This window comes from Manis javanica, chromosome 15, assembly GCF_040802235.1.
Source record: "Manis javanica isolate MJ-LG chromosome 15, MJ_LKY, whole genome shotgun sequence".
Taxonomy (NCBI): domain Eukaryota; kingdom Metazoa; phylum Chordata; class Mammalia; order Pholidota; family Manidae; genus Manis; species Manis javanica.
In genome coordinates, this window is record NC_133170.1 from 32,752,233 (window position 1) to 32,772,206 (window position 19,974).

Here is a 19,974-nt window from a genome sequence, read left to right on the forward strand (position 1 = left end):
ACCGAAGCTGCCTCAGATCACTTTTGGAAAGAGACAGGATAGCACTGTGGTGTGAGACCCAAGAGCACTCAGCAGTGAGAAAGGTCTGAAATCTGAGCTCACATTTTGGCATCGGCCAGCAGGAATTCCGGGCAGCCTGGGTGGGCCCTGGGTGGCAGCCGCTGAGCTCCAGAGGTGCAGGGAGCTGGGAGCCCCAGCTCCACATGGACGTCCAACGAGAGTGACTTGAGTATGAGACTTGGGGACTCAGGGGAGGCAGAAAGATCTGGGCAGGGCCTATGAGGGAAAAGGAAAGGGGGCCTGTCTGAACTCAAGGCTCTGAGGGTCAGACGTCTCTGGGGTCCTGAGGCATGCACGGGGATGTGTCTGCCCCAGATGGTACTCTCCATCGCCTGTGCGGAGCCTCGGCAGTAGCCCCATGCTTCATTGAGTAGGCGCAGATTCTGAGATGTGATAGGAGACCGGATATCACAAGCACATGTATGTACCTGTGCACAGAAGAGAGATTATCAGTAAGAGAGTGAACACATTTGTTAACTCTGGTAAGAATTCCTGGTGGTTATTTTAAGTCACATGTTACCATAGATCAAGAAGTTCCTAGTTGTAGAGTTCATTCTTGTGAGAGGTTACTGGGTGGTGGCAGGGCCATCAAAGCTTAAGTCCCAGACCATGTGTGGCCCTTACCCAGCCCCACAGCAGCGAAGGACCAGGTGAGGGTAGAGAGACTGGATGTCTGTTCCCCCCATATTCTTATATTGACACCTAATCTCCAGGGGAATAGTGTTGGGAGTGGGGCCTTCATGAGCAGGATCAGTGCCATTAGAGACCCCAGATAGCTCCCTTCACCCTTCTGCCGTGTGAGGACACAGCGAGGTGGTCGTCCATGAGCCAGGAGGGGGCCCTCACCAGACACTAACTGCCTTGATCTCAGACTTCCCAGCCTCCAGGCCAGTGAGGAATCACATACTGTTGTTTCTAAGCTGCCCAGGCTATGGCACTCTGTCACAGCAGCCCAAATGGCCTAAGATGAGGAGCAAAGGACCTGAGCCCTCCCAGCCACCAGCCCCTCTTGTTCAGTACCCTGCAGGTGGGCGTCACTGGGTCCAGATGCCTACCAGGCTTTCTTGACACCCCCCTGGCTCCCAGCAAGCACTGATAGATCCCAGAGTGGACTGCCCTGGTGGACGTCTCCCTCGCCGGAGCCGGAGAAGTCTGGTGCCCAGAAGCACACTAGCCATGCGGACCATATGCCCCATGAACCTTGAAGTTGAGCTTTGCTGGCCTTGGAAGCCAGATGTCCTCAGTTGGCATCACCTGCTGTGTCCCTGTGTCCCAGGCACTGCGGCTCCTCTTCCCAAAAGCTTTATGAGCTATAGTTCACATACCACACAGCTGACCCTCTGCAGTTCACTGCTTTTAGGAGTTCAGAGTTCAACAGCCATCAGTATAACCAACCTTAGGACACCCTTCTTACCCCCAAAAGAAGCCCACCACCCCTTCCTCATCACCCAACCCCTAACCTCCCTGTGCTTAGGCCACTACTAATCTCCTTTCCATCTAGACTTGCCTCCTGGGAACGTGCCTGTGGAAATGGAACCATGCAGTCCCCAGGGCTTCTTGGCCCTTTCTTGTTATTCCCCATCATCCCTCCCGCACTCTCTGCCCCCTCCCCAAAGCCCCCAGACTCACCCTGGTCTTTGTTACCATAAGTGCCAGAAACCCTGCTAGCCCAAGTGTGGTGTCTGTCAGTCAATGCCAATGCTTCTAGAGCAATCACACACGCGACCGTGGCTGATGAAATCCTATTTCGCTCAGAAGAGACCCCCAAGAACAGATGTCCTCTGTGTCACACACTGTGACTTTTCCACCACTCAGGCCCTCAAGAGAGTGCAGCAGAAGTGGCTCAGTGGGCAGAGGGACCACAGTGAACACCTGACCGGCCATGCAGCGAGCAGCTGCAGGTGGCGTGGCCAGCATGCCTCCACCTGCAAGCCTGTGACTCCCTGTGGTTTTCCCTGACTCCCTGCCCGCTGTGTTCTAATCAGAAAATAAAAGGGGAGCGACTAGATGGTGCTCTGGACATGGCTTACACAGTACAGCTTACAGATTTGATTGTGAACCAGCTTCTCTCTTCTGCTTAGGAAGATCCCCAGGGGTGTTTAGGTTTTGAGGGGGTTTGTCCACTTAAACATTCGTTCAGCAGTTGGAGCTGGGATCTCTGAATGCCAAGGTGTGATGGGTCATGTTTATTTCCTGCTTCTCACTGAATATCAAATAGGGCCTCAGGGAGGAGAAGGCGTGCTCAGGATGCAGGGGGTAGATTCGGTCCTTCGGCCTTTTGACTCTGTAACTGGTGCTCTCCCTTCCCCAGTAAACCCGGGGCGTGCCAGGCCCTGTCCTGCTCCAGTGCCCCCTGAGAAGACCTGGCAATAAAGGGCTGCAAGACCTGGGCCACTCCAGGCAGTGCAAGGAGGAAGGCCCCAGGTGTGCTGGAGCTGACAGCACGGTGCGGAGCTGGCCTCCCAGCCTGGGCCGCACACAGAGGGACTCCTCCAGAGGAGGCTGGCGGCAGCTGACGCAGGGTTGAAGGCCTGGCTTCGCCATTGCCAGCTCAGTAACCGACTCCAGCAACCTTCCTGGGCCCCAGGCTGCGTGCCTCTACCGTACGTGCAGTTCTCCCTCGTGGTGGACTTGTGCGGAGTGAGTGGTTAGCTCGGAGCTGGAGGAAGGGTTGCCGGAGCATCAGGAAGCACTCAGTGGATGGCAGCCCCCCCATGCCCACTGCACGCTGCCTTTGTGAGGGGCCTGGCCTGGCAGCTTCCCAGGCCCTCCTTCCTCTCAGCCTCTGACCCATTCTGGGTACAGTAGCCCAGGGCCCCTGGCACCCTTGCTGCTGCACCATGTTCTTCCTCTACACTTGCTTTCTCAGATTATAGAAGTAGCATGTTACCCAGTAATTGGTGTACATTAGGAGCTGAGTCAGTGTTGGCTCAGTGAATATTGTGCCACAGTGGAAACAGAGTGGAATCTATAGATTATATATTACAGAAGAACATAAAGCACCTGCCACCCCTACCCACGGGAACAGGCTGTGGAATTGGGATGCCCTGTGACTTTCTGTCAGGAGGGGACCCTAGGTGGATGTCTGCTTCCCCCTGATGGCTTCCCACATCACCCCTAAGAGGCTGCCAAGTCCACCTCCTTGCTTTGGGCTTCTCCCGGATCCTGGCACTGCATCCACACCCCTGGCCTGGCCATTTAGGATGGTTAAGGTAGGCAGGGCACCCTGTTGAGCCAGCCTTGCCTGTTAGAGGAACATGGAGTACCTCTGATTTGAAGGATGACAAGAAGTCTTGTCCAATGTGCCTCCCCACACCCTGGAACCTAGATTCCTTTCCTAGGAGGAGTAGCCCCTGGAGCTATTAACACCTTAGTACAAATTAGTTTACTGGATCCTTCCTTTCTGAACAGAGAGGATCTTCTGCAGTGACCTGAGAGGAGGAGGGGGCAGAAAGGAGAGCACAAGGCACAGGTGGCTGGCCCCTACTCTGCTTGTGCCAAGACAGAGGCATCCCTTGGTTGACTTGTGCTCAATGCCTCTGCCGTGGGACCCACATGGAGTATGAAAAACAGCCTTGCTCTTTTGCGAGAATAGCACAGCTGTAATGAAGAGAAGCTGAACCCAGTTAACAGCTCAAGTCTGAAGGCCGTCTGGGGCCGTGCAGGTTTGGGAAGCAAACAGACCTGGGCTGCCTCTGGATTCTCTTCCTGACTTAGTGTGGCATTCAGACAGCTACACCCTCATCCTGACCCCAGGAAACTGGAGGTAAAGTTCCCTCGGGGGCGGCCATGAGGATGAAATGAGCTGATATGCATCCAGCACTGCCACATGGGCAAGTACAGGATGTATTCCCCATCCTTCCTGGGGAACCAGAACCCCAGCACCCCAGGCAGGCCCTGCCTCTTCTGATAGGTCACCCCCACTCCGCAGCTTCCTTGTCCTCAAAGTGCCTTCAGACTGGCTCTGGCCCACCAAGATCAGGGAGAGCTAGCTCCCTTCATAATAGGAACTGCGTAGATATTTAACACATGCTTAAAGCTAATCATTTTATATCTAGATTTAGGAAGACATGAGGAATTGACCTTACCTTCTGTAATTATTTTATATATATATTTTGTCCCCCATTATAATTATAAATGTCTTGAGGAAAAGGACCAATTTTGCCTCTCACTTCATTCTTACTGTAGCCTTGGGAGGTAGGTAATATTACTCCAGTTTTGTGGAAGATGAAAGTTCCCAGGAGTCTGGTGAGTGCCCCAAGCCACAGCTAGTGGGAGGCAGAGCAGTCCAGGGCCACACTTCTCCTACGCTAGGATCTTCTCTCGGCCTTCAGGTCAGACTTAGGGTCAGACCACCGTGTGGCCTTGGGAATGGCCAGAGGCATTGCAGACAACACCACAGAATGGTCTGAATAGCACCAGCTGTCCCTGTGCTAAGGGATTTCATTTTTGTACAGACCCAATGATCTTAGACTTTGTGTTATAAAAGTAAACAAACCCGGCCTTGTCCTTCTCATTCACAAGAATTCGTGCTTCTGGCTGGGGCAAGAGTAACAGAGGGTGCAGAGGATTTAAAAATACGTCTCTCGGTCTTTCCCCCTTCGGTAGGTTATTCTTAGAAAGAAATGGGCGTGAAACCCCAGGTGGCTGGGGAAATCACTCAGGCTGTGAGCCATCAAAGTTAGAAAGACCAACTGGACACCCACTAGGTCAGGGCAGAAGCCACCCTGCCTCCCAGAGCAGCGCACCAACTGCCTAGGAGGGAAGTGCCAAGGATGCCCATCATGTTAACACAAACCCATAAAGTGATGACAGATGTCACTGTGACATTTAAGAACTTAGTAAGGAAACCAGGACAAGAAGGATCTTAAAACCAACCACACAGGAAGTTTGCCACAAGTCTCAAGTTTTTTATTTTCAGAACAGAGGCTGGTTTTATTTTTAAAAAGAGAGGGGAGGGGCAGGGGAAAGAATGTGATAAATCCAAGGGAGGTGCCGCTTGCCTCCTTCCAGGCTCCAACTGCCAACTAGCTCTCGTCCACAAAAAGCGTGGGACCAGAACCAGGGCATGTGTATCAGCAGCCTGCACACAGGTCTGGTCCAACCCCTTTTAAAAATGGTAAGGAGTCTGAGGCTCAGATGGAGGACGCATCTTCCTTGCTCAAATGGTAGAGGCAAGCAGTTTGCATTCTGGGACCAGCATTCCTTCCTGTGAAGTGTGCTGCGGCTATAAGCCTCTGGATAGTGCACCTCCTATTTCCCAGACCCATGGGGAACATCTCCAGTTCTACACTACACCACAGATGGCCCTAAAGCAAGAAAAACTGAGCTTTAGGGGACATTTCTTATTGTAAATGGGGCAAGGGAAGAAGTAAAAGGACTCAAGAAAGACACACCAGAAGGAAGAGGCTAACCCCAGAGCACAAAGTGCTTGCACCTGGATGTTCAGAAGCAGATGGTGGGGGTGGGGGTGGGGGTGGGGGTGGGGCGGCAGACAGAGCCTGAATGGGCCCAGCCTCTGCAGAACTAGCCTGCCGGCCATCCGCCTGGACATGCCCAGGGAACGGACAGTTTATGGGAACTTATCACGGCCTCCCACCAGAAACCCAACCACACTCAGAGACTGTCAGTCACTCATCAGGGAGACCACCATCCAAACAGAAGAAAGGGGTGGGGCAGGGGCCAGCCAGGGCTGGCCATGGCTCAGACAGAAAGTCCTTTCGCAGTCACTGAGATTAGGTAGCAGAGAAACAGCAAAGCTGGAGAGAGGACACAGGAACACGGAGCACCCATGGGGCCCATCCAGGGCCTGTGCCCCAGTACTTTGAGCACATGGAATTCAAAGGGAAAAAAAGAGAAGTCCAGAGGGAGATGGAGGGAAGGCAGAAAAAAAAAATTCATTGCAAAATCCAGCCAGGGGATAACTGGATCTGGTAGGGTGTGGGGCTGGGAACCCATAGCACATTGGGTGTAAACATCTTCCTTCCACTGCTCCCACTGGGAGAGTACGGGACGCTCTGAAGAACTCTGGTCAAGGTAATTGACCATCAGCCCCTCTTGTGTCTTTGTGTGCAGGGATGTCTTGTGAACAAGCCGTCAAGGAGTTGGGAGAGAGGGGAGGGGCCCCAAGCAGAAAAATGGGGCCCAGAAAACAAGGGTGATGTGCCACTCAAAGCCCATGAGTGACAGAGTCAAAACTACAGTCCATGCCTTCTGACCCTTTGTCCAGGGTTCATCATGCACACAGAAGTTCCCTAAGAAGGAAGAAGGGGAAACAAAAATTCTAACAACCCCCCCCACCCCATCCTATTGCGGGGTGGAGAGTGAGTATTTCCTGGCCTTGCTGCCAACTGTCCTCCTGTGCCTCCCCTAAAAACACTTACCCTGCCTCAGAGACTCCCAGAGTGATGCCTGTAAGTGGGCTTGTATGTCTATAGACCACCGACACTGTCAGTAGGCAACCCCTGGGGTCCCTTGTCATCAGCCTCAATAAGACGAGTACCAGGAAGGAGGGAGGGTGGGGTAGCACTTGCCCACCCTGTTCCATGCATCCTGCCTTTTCCCTAAGATTCTCCTAACCAGAGCAAAGGACACAGGCCACCACCACCTTTCTCATCTATGCAAAGCTTCCAAAAGGAAGGAAGATGGGGGGATTGAATTTACTCCCTTGGGCCCACAGGAGGCCCAATTTCACATGTGTCCAGTATTCCCAACAAAGCTGTTGTTCTGAGCCAAGAACTGGCCAGCCAGCTCAGGAAAGATAGGAGTTCTGGGTGGAGGGGGTGGGAGGAGCAGGGAGGCAAGCCAATGGCTAATACTCCACAGACCCTGTAATAACACTGGCACCAACCCCCGCTGGACCCAGTGGTCATACTGAATGCAGCTTCTGAATATTCTCTCCTCATTTTTTCCAAGCAGCATCAGTGCGTGAGGCAACACAAGTTGAAAGCACAGAGGTAGAAATGCTCACTCACCCAAGGAAGGGTGTGGTTTGGTCCCTGGAGTAGGACCCTCCCCTCCCCACGAGCGGAGGGGAGAGGAGTGAGGCTGAGGAAGGTCCTGGGCGAGCCTCTCCCTTGGAGTAGAGCAACTGGCTGTTCCCAGGAGCCCAGCCCTTTCTGGGAATTCATGGCCACAGATTCAGTAACATGAGGCAGGTGGTGGTGTGTGTGGTGGGGAGCCTCCCCTCCCGAATCTCCTACCCATGGCAGGGGGTCGCCAGGTGGACTAAAGCAAACACCACCACACTCACACAGACACAGACTTTGCACCTGCCATCTGGAAGAAATCCAACGGACACATCAGGAAACGGTGGATTCTGAGTCAATTTCAAGGCTTGCTTGGGAGGACAGCCACTAAGCACAGCCTAGAAGAAGCTGACGCTTTCAAGCAGGGGGTAAGGCCCCCAGCACGCCTGCCCGGGCAGCCCCTGTCCTCCATTCTCCCTCACAAAGGGGAGGAATCGGGGTGGAGCTGGGAAACGCGAGTTGCAGAGGCACCCAGCCCCTGGGAGACCAGGATTAGGGGAGGGCTTGGAGAAGGGAGCCCAGAGCAAGTGTGTGCCCTCCTCCTACTGGCCGCTGGTCACACCCTCAAGCAGTCTTGTTCCGAGGGGTGCAGAAGGGCCCGCCGATCCTCGGCCCTATTAACAGTTACCTCTTCAGAACAGAGCCGGATCAAATCTGGGAGAGGAGGTCAGAGGACAGGGGAGCCGGGAGTCTTTCAGAGCGGAGCAAGCCTCCCTCCTTTGCGCCCCTCAGTTCTGGGAGGCCACTGCCAGGGTGTTGACATAGCCATGAGCGCCCCCCTCATTCTCTGAGATGCAGTGGCCCAGCTGGGAGCCTCCCTGAGGTGGGGGCGGGGGCGCCGGGTTAGAGGGCGGAGCACCGTAGCTCCCTCTCCCCCGACTGGGGGAGGCCCGACTTCCCCGGGCCCAACAGCCCTCCAGGGCCTCCAGGCCGCGGCAGCCGAGGAAGAAGAGACTCTTGAGCATGAAGACCGAAAGGGGCTGCTGGTAGCTCACCACCAAGAGGCAGCGCAGCGCCAGCAACGGCACATCCACCAGGCAGCCGCCCAGCAGGCGCAGGAGGCGGCTGCAGCTGCCGGGCCCCGCGGCCTGGCCCCAAGACGGGGCCGCTGCCGCGGCGTGGAGCTCGTACAGCCAGAGCACCGGAGAGGCTAGGGTCAGGAAATAGACGGTGATGAGCAGGTAGCGCAGGTGAGCGGGGAGCGGCACGCGGCCTTCCAGCATCAGCTCCACCAGAGTGAAGCTGTCAAGCAGATCCAGACACGTGCCCAGAAAGCAGCCAGCGGCGCGGTGCTCCTGGGGCTGCAGGAGCAGGGGTCCCGCGGAGCTCGGCGGCGCGCCCGCCTCGCTGATGGCGCGCACCAGGCTGTAGAGCAGGGGCACTGACAGCGCCATGGTGAGGCGGAAGCCCGTGGTGCCGAAGGGCGCGCGCAACTCGATGAGGTCCAGGATGGACGTGCCCAGGATGAGCACCACCTTGGGCGTGAAGGCGATGGAGTAGATGAGCCAGGCCAAGTAGGCGAAGGCGAACTCGCCCGCCGGTCCGGCTGCCCCCGGGGCGCCCCCCGGGCCGCCGCGGCCCCCACGCGCCTTGGCCCCTGCGGAGGCGGCCGCATGGTGGTGCTGATGGTGGCCGTGCGCGCTGCCCGCCGCGCCGCCCCGACGGCCTCGGCTGTTCTTGGTGAAGAAGATGGCCCAGCCCACCACAACCACCAGGTCGGTGGCGATCCAGGAGCACCAGTACAGGTCGGTGACGGCGATGAGATACAGGTCTAGCAGGCCGCCCTGCGCCAGGAGCAGCACCACGGACAGCGCCTGGTGGCCCCAGCGGCAGCCCGCGCCGGGGGCGCAGCCGCGGCGCCGACCCCTGCGGCCGGGCCGGGCGGGGCGGCCGCAGCAGACGCAGCAGGAGGTGGCGCGGCCCGTCCCCGCGCCGCCCGCACCCCCGGCCGAGCGCCCCCCAGGGCCCCCGACGGCCGCGGCCGCAGCGCCCCCGCCGGAGTCGGCGGCAGTCATGCTGCAGGAGGAGGTGGGCGTGGCGGCGGAGGGGGCGCCCGCGGGCGCCGGGGGCCCGGGGAGCGCGGCAGCTGCCGGGACCAGCGGCTTGCTGATACTGATGCTCTCGTCCTCGTCGTCCCGCTCGGCGCCGGTGCTGCTGCTCGGCGAGCCGCCGCCCCCGCCTCGCCTGCCGCCGCCCGCGCCCCGGCTGGTGCCGGTGCTGGAGCTGCTGTCGGCGGAGCCTCTCCGGTCGCGCGAGGAGCCCACCCGGAGGAAGAGTGGCTGCAGCCGGGCGGTGGCGGGGGGCGGCGGGAAGGGGCCGGGCGCGGACGAGACCGAACGGCGGTTGCCGCGAGCCGGGCGCATTGTCCTCCGAGGGGCTCCCTCCCCGCCAACCGCGGGCCGGCGGGCGGCGCGGGGAGCCGGGCCAGCCGCCGCCGCCTCCTCCCAGCGGCGGGGCCTCGTGCCCGGGCGGGAGGGCGACAGCGAGACCCGGACTGGAGCCGCCTGACTGGGCGCACCAAGCCGCGGGCAGCGCGGGGCGCGGGGGGCAGAGTGGAGCCCACCGTGGTGACGCTGCGCGGCGGGGCGGGGGCGGACGAGCCCCGCCGGGAGGAGAGGGAGCTGGCGGCGCGGAAACCAGGACTGGATTCTGGGGGGAGGAGGCGCAGAGGCCAGGGAAGGAGAAAGCCTGGCTCGCGGATCAGCGGGAAGACGGGGGTGGGGGGGGGGTGCTGAGGCGGGAGGAGCGGGAAGGAGAGGGCACACCTAGAAGCCCCACATTCCCACGGAAGTCGCTCCCAGGTCCCAGCAGCTGGAGCGTTAGTGATCCCGTGGACCTCGCCTCTGAGCACCAGACTCGGGCGACAGGTACCGGGGTCTGCTTCTGGCCAGCACAGCTTCTGTGGCGCGCAGCAGGCCGCTCCGGCCTCCACCCTCTTCCCTGGGCCGTCCCGCCTCTCCCCTCCCCTTCAGGCACTCAAAGTAACCGAGGAGGCAGGAGACCCTGACTGAAAGGACCAGGAACGGCAGCCCCATACAGGGCTTCCCACGCACTCTGTGCCCCTGGGTTCCGAGAGCAGGCCTGGGGGAAGCCTGACTTCCTTGAGTGGTGCCTTCGCCCGGTGTAAATGCGCCACAGGTGCAAGAATGGCCCGTTTGCCCTAGCCAAGAGGGGCTCTCGGTATTCTCAGGTTTTTAAAGCAGTAATTGGAAATAACAGCACACATAACTTAACAGAGAGGAAAATAACGGGACATTTAGAGTTACAGGTACCTTCACAAAAACAGTCTCAAAGTGGGTTATGGTGTATGTTACAGCCAGATGGCTGGGTGACAGAAAGCAAAGTGGTCGTACATTTCCGAGCTTGGAGCACATCCTGACTCAACCCCTGGACTTAGCCTGGGGCAGGCTCTCCAGCAGCAACTCAGGAAGGCACTGGGTTGAGTTATGCCTATAGGAGTTAGGGGAGAACAAAATGACTAGAGCAGCTGGGGCACAAAAGAAAAAAACAAAAACCCTGAAGTTCACATGTAATGCAAACGTCCCAGTAACATCAGAGCAGGGCAGGCACCTTGCCTGCCTGTCCTCGACACACTTCAGGCCTTACTTCATGCCCACTAAAGCTGCTGTTGCTGGGGCGCGCCTTGCCAGACACCAGGCAGCAGGAGGTGGGGTGCAATGAACCACAGCTTGCGTGCCCAGGTCTTGCCCCTAAATCTGCCTCTTGAATAAGGGTCAGTTTGAGCCAAACCTGCTTTTCTCTAGTCTCAGGGGTCAATCCATACAAAGAATCCATGGTGGATGCAGGATTTAGAACTCACAACCTGCACTATTCCACCTGCCCCTGGCACACACCACCTTGGAGAAGCTCTGTAGCCAGCTGGCAAACCAGAGCAGGCTGTGGTGGTGAGAGCATGAGCCCTGAGGCCGGGGCCTCTGCTCAGCCCCTTAGCCCATGTGATCTTGAACTGGTTATTTCACCTGTCTGAGCCTCGGGTAAGCCCATAGTGAAAAGTAACCAGTATCACCCTAACAAGCTGTTTTGAGTATTAAGAGAAGTCATGAATTCAAAGGGTTTGGCCTACTGCCTGGTTTGGAGCATGTACTCAGTTAAAGGTAGCTGATGTTACCATAATTCCACTTAGCTCTTGTCTGAACCTCCCAGGGAACATTTACTCATAGTACAAGCTGCTAATGACTGTTTTCTGGGCTGCATTCCTTCCTGAGGCCACATTCAGAGTTGTACTCTCCTATAGCTTTGCACTTCGGTAAGTGCTCGGGACCAAACTGCTCTAATTAGAAGCAGAAGTTCTTGGAACTGGCCTTCACAGGCTTCCCTGTGAAGTGTGAGATTCAGCTATGCCAACTGGGGCCCGGACCCAACCACATGGGGCAAAGTGGGAGCAGACAACAGATGCAGCTGGCACAGCAGGTCCACAGATGTCAGAGCTGAGCTAGTCTAGGTTAAAGAGTGGAGTGGGGAGCTGCCAACTGCTAATGGGAGTGATTATAGCCAGTCTCCCAGCTCTCCCAGGGGAACACTAGCCAACAGCTAACCTGAAAGCTGACCCAAGACTGATGTTCAAGTTAATGAAGTAGTTGAAGAAGCAAAAGCAGCTGATGAAGGCAAAGTGCTGGGCTCCTGAGACAGCACTGACCAGTCAGTCCCCATTCCCCATGCCCATGCCCACTCCCAGCCCACCCCCACCCCTGCCCCACTCACACACCCTCCCCTCCTCCTCTCACCTGACCAGTCTAGCTCCTCCTCCCACAGGTGCCTCCTGAGGAACAGGTTTCCTCCCTGGTGACTTGGATTATAATAGCCCTTTGAAGTTATCCTTTGTATTTCTGGGAACTGTATTGTCAATTTCTGGGGTCATATTAAATTTCTGTATGAAATTCTCTAGCTCAATTTCTTTCAGATCTGAGGCCCTGAATAAGGATGAGAAATCGAGTATACAATAGAGTAAGTTTGTGGCCTGGGTATGGTGGGATCTCCTCTTTGCATGGGTTTTTTCTAATCTTTCATGTACACACACAAACACACTGTGCTTCTGCCTGGAAAGAGTCTGGCAAAGGTATGACAAGGATGAGAAGAAGGAAGAAACAAAGACTTTCTCATATACAAAGTGGGCGCAAACATCCCCCAAGGATCTAGAAAAGGGAAGACATAGTCACCAAACACATCCTAAGCACCAAAGGTCCACACTAGGTGTCTTTCATACAATAGCTGGAAACCCAGAGACAGAGAGGTAAAGGAACTTACTCCAAGTCACACAGCCAGTTAAAGGGCAGAGTTAGGGTTAGATCTCAGCCCAGTGCTTTCACCTGCCACTCTTCTCACAAGCAGGGACAAACTAAGCAGGTTTCAATCAAAAAAATTTTCCCTGAGCATCTGTTAGATGCTGGGCACTGGGTAAGGCTCATCTGGAGACCTAATATTCTTATCTTGTAACGGAGATGCCAGGGGCTCACTGTCCTCCTGGAGCAGTGCAGATGGAGTGGGAGGGAGGGAGAGACGTCTGAGCCAGCTGAGCAGCAAGGGAAGCACAGTGAGGCAGCACCAGCCCCTCCTAACACTGAACTGAGGCCCTGCTCTTCACCCATCACTCCCGGTTTGTTGTCACCACTCTCTCACCTTCAGAGCAAGAACAAAGACCAGACCCAAAGGGGACCGTCATGTGTGAACAGACATAGCAAGACCCTGTGGTGGTTCTCAATTACAGTCACCACAGACTCTCAGAAGGAAAGGGCAGCTGGCCGGAACTGCAGCTGAAGCAGGATGATTCTGTGAAGCCTCAAAACTACTTGGAGAGCTCTCTGCAGACGACACTATGGCCACTGGATACAGAGATTCTCCGATACCCAGAGAGAGGCGGACCCTTGAGCTGCCCCAGGGATGGCTCACAATGATGCCACCACCCTCCTGGATAAAGGAGGGGTCCCTGCCTCAGTGTCACCAGGTATCAGTCCCTGCTGGGTGCTAGAGTTCCACGGAACAAATAAAACCTGGGTGTCCAGACCGGGAGGGAGACAGACATGTAAACAGTGAAGCACATTAAGTATTATGAAGGTGATGATCAAATTCTATGCAGGGTCCAAAAGAGGCACAAAGTGGAGTCAATAAAGCCTTCAGCCATGAGGAACCTGGGAGCTGTTGTGAAAGGTCAGCAGATGCCGGGTAGCATGCAGGCGATGGGGCTGGGTCAGGAGAGCTCCCAGGCTGAAGGGCAGCATGGGTATGGGGCCTAGGTATGCGGTAGCAGGGTACCTGTAAGGGATTCTGAGTATTTGGCACTGCTTAAATATCAAGTACACAGGGATAGTGCAGTGAAAGATATGGCTAAGGGCATAGCAAGGGCTGGGCTAGAGGACCTCAAATGCCAGGCTGAGGCTGGGCTGTATTCTGAGACTATGAGGAACTCTTGAAAGCAGAAGTGCAACAGGAACAGATACGCATTTTAGAAAATCTGCTCTGCAGTACAGATGACAGATTGGAGGGGAAAGTAGAAACAGAGACTATGTTCCACCTCTGGCAATACTAAAATTAAATAATAAAACATCCCCAACTTATAAAAACACTACAGATAATTTAACACCCCTTTAAATGTACAGTTACATGAGAAAGATAACTTTGTGATGCCATAATTGAAGAGGAAACTAAAAACCAGGATGGTAAGTGATGTAAATGTTGCTGTGAGTGCCTGCAAACTAGTCTGTCTCACTAAGGAGAACCAGGAAAAGAGACAGCTCAAAAGAACCCACCTACAGGAACCTTCCTCCACTGCTGGTGGGAATATAAGCTAGTTCAACCATTGTGGAAAGCAATATGGAGGTTCCTCAAAAAACTCAAAATAGAAATACCATTTGACCAAGGAATCCCACTCCTTGGAATTTACCCAAAGAATACAACTTCTCAGACTAAAAAAGACATATGCGCATTCCAGGATTAAAGATGGCAGTGTGAGAGGTAAGACAGATGCTTCCTCCTAAAACCGCATATAACATGAAAATATAATTAATACAACTAATCCTGAAAGAGCAACAGGAAAGAGGACTGGGCCAGACTGCATACACCTGGAGAAAAGAATAAACCCCATGGAACAGGGTAACGTACCAAAGCTGTGCCCCGGCGGAACCCAAGCCCTTCCCCCACTCCAGCTCACTGGCAGGAGGAAGAGAAATGGAGTGGGGAGGAAGTGGAGGCCTGGGACTGCTGAATACCTAACTCTGGAGATCTGCTCTGGGAGCACAAAACTACATTTCATGGTGCATTCATGAAACTCTTGTGATTAGGGGATTGGAAAGCTAAGACAGGCAGAATTCCTGGAGAGAATGAGATTCCAGCCGCTTGTGGAAGGCAGGGATCCGTATCTGGCTGCTCTGGGATAAAAGAAAAGCAGGCAGTCTGAGAGACTTCCTAACAAGGAAGCCCTTAGCAAGACGGCTGCTAAAGGGGCAAGGAATTGCACAGAGCTTACTGCTCAGGAGAAAGGAAAGGTAGACAAAATTTTCTGGGTGCACTCTCCACAGCAGGTTGGGAGCTTTCACGATCTTCAGGTGCTCCACCTCCCTGGCTGGCTACACAGCTCCAAGGACCCCCTCCGTGATAGGCAGCCTATTGTGACTTTCTCCCAGCCAGCCCCACCTGGCTTGCAAACCATCAAACCCTACCCTAGCATTACGCCAGCCAGAGGGAAGACCAGTCTACAGCAAATACAAACGCAAAGCATAGAGGTTTATACCTGTGTGCTCAGCGCACTGGTTAGGGCAGTGCAGAGAGGCATAGCTGCCAGGAAGCAGGAAACAGCTCTTTCCTCCCCCCAGGCACCAATACTGCTCCCCTGCAACCCCTGACATTGCTTCAGGGGCTGAGCAGCTCCAGAGAGTAGAGCTTCTGGACACTAGAGGGTGCCACATACAAACATGAAACACCAAAGGAACCTGGTTCAGAGTAAAATTAATATAACTCCTGAGAAAGATGACATGGACCTCATGACCCTTCCTGAAAGGAAGCTCAAAATAAAAATCATTAACATGCTCATGGAGGTACAAAAAGATATTCAAGAACTCAGTAACGAATTTAGGATGGAGATCCAATCATTGAAGAGCACAATGGAGGGTATTAAAAGCAGATTAGCTGTAGTAGAAGAGACGGCACATGGAATAGAAATTAGAGAAGAGGAATACAAAGAAGCTGAGGCACAGAGAGAAAAAAGGATCTCTAAGAATGAAAGAATATTGAGAGAACTGTGTGACCAATCCAAACTGAACAATATTCGCATTATAGGGGTACCAGAAGAGGAAGAGAGAGAGAAGGGATAGAAAGTGTCTTTGAGGAGGTAATTGCTGAAAACTTCCCCAATCTGGGGAAGGAGATAGTCTCTCAGGCCATGGAGGTGCACAGATCTCCCAACACAAGGACCCAAGGAAGACAACACCAAGACATATAGTAATTAAAATGGCACAGATCAAGGATAAGGACAGGCTATTAAAAGCAGCCAGAGACAGAAATAAGATCACATACAAAGGAAAGCCCATAAGGCTAACATCAGAATTCTCAGCATAAATCTTACAGGCCAGAAGGGAGTGGCATGATGTATTTAATCAGAAGGGCCTGGAACCAAGAATACTTTATCCGCCAAGATTATCATTTAAATTTGAAGGAGGGATTAAACAATTTCCCGAAGAGCAAAAGCTGAGAGAATTTACCTCCCATAAACCATCTCTACAGTCTATTTTGGAGGGACTGCTATAGATGGAAGTGTTCCTAAGGCTTAATAGCTATCACCAGAGATAATAAAACCACAGTAAAGAAAGTAGAACAGCTAATTACTAAGCAAATGCAAAATTAAATTAACTATCTCCAGTCAATCAAGGGTTAGACAAAGAGCACAGAATATGATACCTAATATATAAAGAATGGAGGACAAAGAAAAAGGAGGAGAAACAGAAAAGAACTTTTAGATTGTGTTTGTAATAGCATATTAAATGGGTTAAGTTAGACTCTTAGATAGTAAGGAAGTTAACCTTGAACCTTAGTAACCACGAATCTAAAGTCTGTAATGGCAATAAGTACATACCTATGGATAATCACCCTAAATGTAAATAGACTGAATGCACCAATCAAAAGACACAGAGGAATGGAATGGATAAAAAAGCAAGACCCACCTATATGCTGCCTACAAGAGACTCACTTTAAACCCAAATACATACACAAACTAAAAGTGAAGGGATGAAAAAAGATATTTCATGCAACTAATAGAGATAAAAAAGCAGGAGTTGCAGTACTGTATCAGATGAAATAGACTTCAAAACAAAGGAAGTAACAAGAGATAAAGAAGAACATTACATAATAATAAAGGGGTCAATCCAACAAGAAGATATAACCATTATACGTATCTATGCTCCCAACACAGGAGCACCTACATATGTGAAACAAATACTAACAGAATTAAAAGGGGAAATACAATGCAATGCATTCAATCTAGGAGTCTTCAACACTCCACTCACTCTGAAGGACAGACCAACCAGACAGAAAATAAGTAAGGACACAGAGGCACTGAACAACACACTAGAACAGATGGACCTAATAGACATATACAGAACTCTACACCCAAAAGCAGCAGGATACACATTCTTCTCAAGTGCACATGGAACATTTTCAAAAACAGATCATATACTAGGCCACAAAAAGAGCCTCGGTAAATTCAAAAACACTGAAATTGTACCAACCAGTTTCTCAGACCACAAAGGTATGAAACTAGAAATAAATTACACAAAGAAAATGAAAAATACCACAAACACATGGAGGCTTCACAACATGCTCCTAAATAACCAATGGATCAGTGACCAAATAAAAACAGAGATCAAGCAATATATGGAGACAAATGACAACAATAATTCAACACCACAAAAAAATCTGTGGGATGCAGTGAAGGCAGTTCTAAGAGGAAAGTATATTGCAATACAGGCCTATGTCAGGAAAGAAGAACAATCCCATATAAGCAGTCTAAACTCATAATTAATGAAACTAGAAAAAGAAGAACAAATGAGGCCCAAAGTCAGTAGAAGGAGGGACATAAAAAAGATTAGAGCATAAACAAATAAAATCAAGAAGAATAAGGCAATAGAAAAAAGAATCAATGAAAGCAGGAGCTGGTTCTTTTTGAGAAAATAAACAAAAGAAAAATAGATAAAGCCCTAGCCAGACTTACCAAGAAAAAAAGAGAGTCTACACACATAAACAGAATCAGACATGAGAAAGGATAAATCATTACAGACCCCACAGAAATACAAAGAATTATTAGAGAATACTATGAAAAATTATATAGTAACAAACTGGATAACCTAAAAGAAATGGACAACTTTCAAGAAAAATACAACCTTCCAAGGCTGACCAAGGAAGAAACAGAAAATCTGAATAGACCAATTACCAGCAACAAAATTGAACTGGTTATCAACAAACTACCTAAGAACAAAACTCCTGGACCACATGGCTTCACCGCTGCATTTTAGCAAACATTTAGTGAAAACCTAATACCCATCATCCTTAAAGTTTTCCAAAGAGTAGAAGAAGAGGGAATACTCTCAAACTCATTCTATGAGGCCAGCATCACTCTAATAACAAAACCAGGCAAAGACACACAAAAAAAGAAAATTACAGACCAATATCCCTGATCAACGTAGATGCAAAAATACTCAACAAAATATTAGGAAACTGAATTCAAAAAATACATCAAAAATATCATCCATCATGATCAAGTAGGATTTATTCCACAGATGCAAGGATGGTACAACATTCGAAAACCCATCAGCATCATCCACCACATCAACAAAAAGAAGGACAATAATGACATGATCATCTCCATAGATGCTGAAAAACCATTTGACAAAATTCAACATCCATTCATGATAAAACTCTCAACAAAATAGGTAAAGAGGGCAAGTACCTCAACATAATAAAGGCCATATATGACAAACCCACAGCCAACATTATACTTAATAGCAAGGAGCTGAAAGCTTTTCCTTTAAGATCAGGAACAAGACAAGGATGTCCACTCTCCCCACTTCTATTCAACATAGTACTGGAGGTCCTAGCCATGGCAATCAAAACACAAAGAAATGAAACACATCTAGATTGGCAAGGAAGAAGTCAAACTGTCCCCGTTTGCAGATGACATGATATTGTACATAAAAAACTGTGAAGAATCCACTCCAAAACTACTAGATCTAATATCTGAATTCAGCAAAGTTGCAGGATACAAAATTAATACACAGAAATCTGTTGCATTCCTATAAACTAACAATGAACTAGCAGAGAGAGAAATCAGGAAAACAATTCCATTCACAATTGCATCAAAAAGAATAAAATACCTAGGAATAAACCTAACCAAGGAAGTGAAAGACCTACACTCTGAAAACTACAAGACACTCATGCGAGAAATTAAAGAAGATACCAATAAATGGAAACACATCCCATGCTCATGGATAGGAAGAATTAATATTGTCAAAATGGCCATCCTGCCTAAAGCAATCTACAGATTCAATGCAATTCCTATCAAAATACCAACAGCATTCTTCAATGAACTAGAGAAAATCGTTCTAAAATTCATATAGAACCACAAAAGACCCTGAATAGCCAAAGCAGTCCTGAGAAGGAAGAATAAAGCTGGGGGGATTATGCTCCCCAACTTCAAGCTCTACTACAAAGCCACAGTAATCAAGACAATTTGGTACTGGCACAAGAACAGGCCCATAGACCAATGGAACAGACTAGAGAGCCCTGATATAAACCCAATCATATATGGTCAACTAATATATGATAAAGGAGCCATGGACATACAATGGGGAAAACACAGCCTCTTCAGCAGCTGGTGTTGGCAAAACTGGACAGCTACATGCAAGAGAATGAAACTGGACTATTGTTTAACCCCGTACACAAAAGTAAACTCAAAATGGATCAAAGACCTGAATGTACATCATAAAACCATAGACAACATAGGCAAAAATCTCCTGAATATAAGCATGAGCAACTTCTTTCTGAACGCATCTCCTCAATCGAGCAAGGGAAACAAAAGCAGAAATGAACTCATGGGACTACAACAAACTAAAAAGTTTCTGTACAGCAAAGGACACCATCAACAGAACTAAAAGGCATCCTACACTATGGGAGAATATATTTGTAAATGACATATCTGACAAGGGGTTAACATCCAAAATATATAAAGAACTCAAACACCTCAACACCCAAAAAGCAAAACACAATTAACAAATGGGCAGAGGATATGAAGAGACAACTCTCCAAAGAAGAAATTCAGATGGCCAACGGACACAAGAAAAGATGCTCCACATCACTAATCATCAGGGAAATGCAAATTAAAACCACAATGAGATATTACCTCACACCAGTAAGGATGGCCAGCATCGAAAAGACTAAGAACAACAAATGAGGCTGGTGGGGATGTGGAGAAAGAGGAATCCTCCTACACTGCTGGTGGGAATGTAAGCTAGTTCAACTGTTGTGGAAAGCAATATGGAGGTTCCTCAAAACTCTAAAAATAAAAATACCATTTGACCCGGGAATCCCGCTCCTTGGAATTTACCCAAAGAATACAATTTCTCAGATTCAAGAAGACATATGCACCCTTATGTTTATCGCAGCACTATTTACAATAGCCAAGAAATGGAAGCAACCTAAGTGTCCATCTGCAGATGAATGGATAAAGAAGATGTACATATACACAATGGAATACTATTCAGCCATAAGAAAGAAACAAATCCTACCATTTGCAACAGCATGGATGGAGCTGGAGGACATTGTGCTCAGTGAAATAAGCCAGGCGAAGAAAGACAAGTGCCAAATGATTTCCCTCATTTGTTGAGTA

The 19,974-nt window shown here is 50.9% G+C and overlaps 2 protein-coding genes across 2 annotated transcripts in view; both read right to left on the reverse strand.

Moving 5' to 3' along the window:
• Positions 1-282: 282 nt before the first annotated feature.
• The window catches only part of HDHD5 (haloacid dehalogenase like hydrolase domain containing 5), an 89,103-nt gene continuing 69,411 nt past the window's right edge, over positions 283-19,974 (reverse strand). The window contains exon 8 of the mRNA XM_073222784.1: positions 283-488. Coding sequence (XP_073078885.1) covers positions 326-488 — 163 coding nt within the window. The 3' untranslated portion in view covers positions 283-325. The remainder of the gene's footprint in view (positions 489-19,974) is intronic.
• TMEM121B (transmembrane protein 121B) lies at positions 3,351-9,589 on the reverse strand. The gene has a single exon (XM_017667282.3). It carries the CDS (start codon positions 9,449-9,451, stop codon positions 7,817-7,819), a length of 1,635 nt encoding a protein of 544 aa, XP_017522771.2. The 5' UTR covers positions 9,452-9,589; the 3' UTR covers positions 3,351-7,816.

Excerpts from the sequence above, each read along its gene's own strand:
- TMEM121B (XM_017667282.3), bottom strand. The coding sequence starts at position 9,451 with ATGCGCCCGGCTCGCGGCAACCGCCGTTCGGTCTCGTCCGCGCCCGGC.